The sequence below is a fragment of the Mastigoproctus giganteus genome, chromosome 6 (genome assembly GCF_048544385.1).
Source record: "Mastigoproctus giganteus isolate SK-2022 chromosome 6, ASM4854438v1, whole genome shotgun sequence".
Classification (NCBI taxonomy): Eukaryota; Metazoa; Arthropoda; class Arachnida; order Uropygi; family Thelyphonidae; genus Mastigoproctus; species Mastigoproctus giganteus.
Window position 1 is genome coordinate 83,826,233 of NC_143580.1, and position 2,718 is coordinate 83,828,950.

A 2,718-nucleotide genomic window follows, 5' to 3' on the forward strand; every position below is an offset into this window, starting at 1 on the left:
AGTGACCGGGGGTACAAGCCTGTGACTGCTAAATACAGTGCTGTTTCTTGTATTCTCTCTATCTTGTGAACTCCTCTGACCGTTTGGTCGTCCCGGAGTATAAACAGAAAATTTATTTATTTATCTACATTAACACATGGGTTATTCAGGAAGGGGAATGCCAGAAGTGTGTCCAACTCTGGCAGGGAGCTAAACGATTTTGTAATAACTGAAAGCAAAGTATAAGAGAGAAATTGCTGAAGTTAAACCGGGTGTTCCCAATCGTGGGCCTTTGCCCACTGGAGGAGCCACAGAGACTGCCCAATTCTTGTCTTTTTTCTTGATGGGCAGTTGCTGACAACTTATTCATTTATCTTTTCACCATATATATGGTGAAAAGATAAAACAGGGTCGTCCCTCAAGCTCAAGTAGCATCGATTTATTGCATGCTGATAAAAAAATGTAGGGACCATACTACTCAAACTATTCCAAGATCTGAAATCTGATCTAATGGCTATGATCACATGTCCATTTTTTTCTATTCACTGCATTTTTTCAGTGTACATTATTTTTTATTTGCTGTTTCCTAGGTATTTCAAACTTTTACCCCAGAAACCTTTCTGAAATGACAAAACAAGGATGTGATGAGCAATACATAAATTTCGGATTTCCATCCTTCCGTGATTGTGGAGAATTAAAGGGACAATGCGTCCTGTACCAGAAAGTTCTCAGAATTCACTCTTCGCACCCATCAAAGTTCAAGCTCCATTTAGAGAAGATGCATCCACAACATCAACATAAGGATGTGGACTACTTCAAGCTAATGGAAGAGACCGTGAAGCACCAGCATTTGGATCGAAGTGGAGCACTGTTTCAGCAAGGCAAGCATCTTATGGAAGCTTCTTATACAGTCAGCTTCCTCGTTGTGCAACAGAAAAAACCTCACACAGTCAGAGAGACTGTGATCAAGCCATGTGCTCTGAAGATGGCTTGTATTCTGCTTGGAGAAGCTGGAAAAAAGTTCAAAATTTCTCTATCGAATAATACGGTTCAAAGGAGGACTGCTGACTTGTCTACTGACATAAAAGAACAAGGGATTGCTGAAATCAAAGACTCTGCATTTGGATTGTTCTCAATTCAGTTGGATGAATCCACAGATGTTTCATCCTGTTCCCAGTTTCTTGTCTTCGTTCAGCATGTGAAGGGTGATTCCATCAAGTAAGAGTTCTTATTCTGCCGTTCTCGCGAAAGAAATACCAGACCTGTGGATGTGATGGAAGTAGTATCAGAGTTGTTTGACCATGAGGGACTGAACTGGCACAATCTGTGGAGTGTGCACCGATGGCACCCCAGCTATGCTAGGAGCAAAAAAGTGGCTTCTAAACACTTGTTCGAGATCGATCTCCAGGCATCATTGGTGTTCACTGTCTGATTCACTGGCAAGCTCTTGCTTCTAAAACCCTTTTGTCACATCTTCAGGATGTTCTTGAACAAGACATCTAAATTGTGAACTACTGGAAAAGCACTGCTTTGAATTCCTGATTGTTCAAGCAATGGCAGAATTTTGCAGTGCTTTCTATAAATTGGGAGAGGACTGGCACTCATGAGGAATCCTTTTCTTGATAAAGTCAGTGACATCTAGGATGGCCTGCAAGATGAACTGATTGAATTTCAAAATGATTCTGGATGCAGGGATGTCTTTGAAGTTTCCTATGAGTTTTCGCCAAAAATGATGGGGATCCGCCACAACATTGCAAAGGATTGCCTTCGGAAGCTCCTGCCCTTTGCAATGACTTATTTTTGTGAATCAGACTTCTCAACATTGGTGCAGCTAAAGACAAAGGCTTGGAACCACCTTGAATGTGAGGCAGATATTAGATATCCAATCTCTACAACAGAACCTAGGACTGGGAAACTAGTGCAGAAAATTCAGAACATCTCTCATTAAAGTAGCTGCAGCTTAAACTGGCTGGATTTTTTTTTTTTTTTTTTCCATTCGGCAGATGCCTGCATTATGTTTTCACACTGTTCCATTAAATACTTTGAACTATGTAATGTTCTGTCTGTTTGGTGTGACATAAAGCACTGGGAAAGGAAAAATGAGAGAAGGTGTGTGTTATAGGCCTAATGAATCTGATGAGTATAATGAGCAATTGTGCAGAGAAATAGAGTGGGCCAGTAAATCAGTCTTATAATGTCTTGTAAATGGGGGATTAACTTTCCAGATATTGATTGGAACTTGTGGGTTGGTCACTTGCACACTATAACGACTAAGATTTATTGGATGACTGTTTTCTACAGCAACATGTTCGAGGAAACCAGGAGTAATACTCTTGATCTGATTATCAGCAGTGATTATTCATGCATTAAGAATTTTCAGATAAAGAAACCACTGGGTGACAGTGATCACAATGTACTGATGTGGGAATTACTTAAAGATGTCACTACCATCAAGGGTAAAGGAAATGATTTTTGCTTTCGTAAAGGTAACTACAGGGGTCTCAGACTTTTAAATTCTGTACAGTGGGATCAACTGATGATGTTACCAACGTTGAATTCTAAACGAGAAGCCTTCAGAGACCTAATTCTGGAAGCTACTAGGCTTTTCATTCCAACTAAGAAATACTGTTCAAGGTTTAGGCCTAAATGGATGTCAGATGAACTAATGAGGCTCATGGCAGAGAAAAAAAAATGTATGGGATGCATATAAAGTATCAGGTGACACAGAAGTCTATGACA

General features: G+C 40.1%; 1 protein-coding gene across 1 annotated transcript; it reads left to right on the forward strand.

Moving 5' to 3' along the window:
* Positions 1–604: 604 nt before the first annotated feature.
* LOC150084445 (zinc finger BED domain-containing protein 5-like) lies at positions 605–1,201 on the forward strand. The gene has a single exon (XM_090376235.1). It carries the CDS (start codon positions 605–607, stop codon positions 1,199–1,201), a length of 597 nt encoding a protein of 198 aa, XP_090232361.1.
* Positions 1,202–2,718: the final 1,517 nt, after the last annotated feature.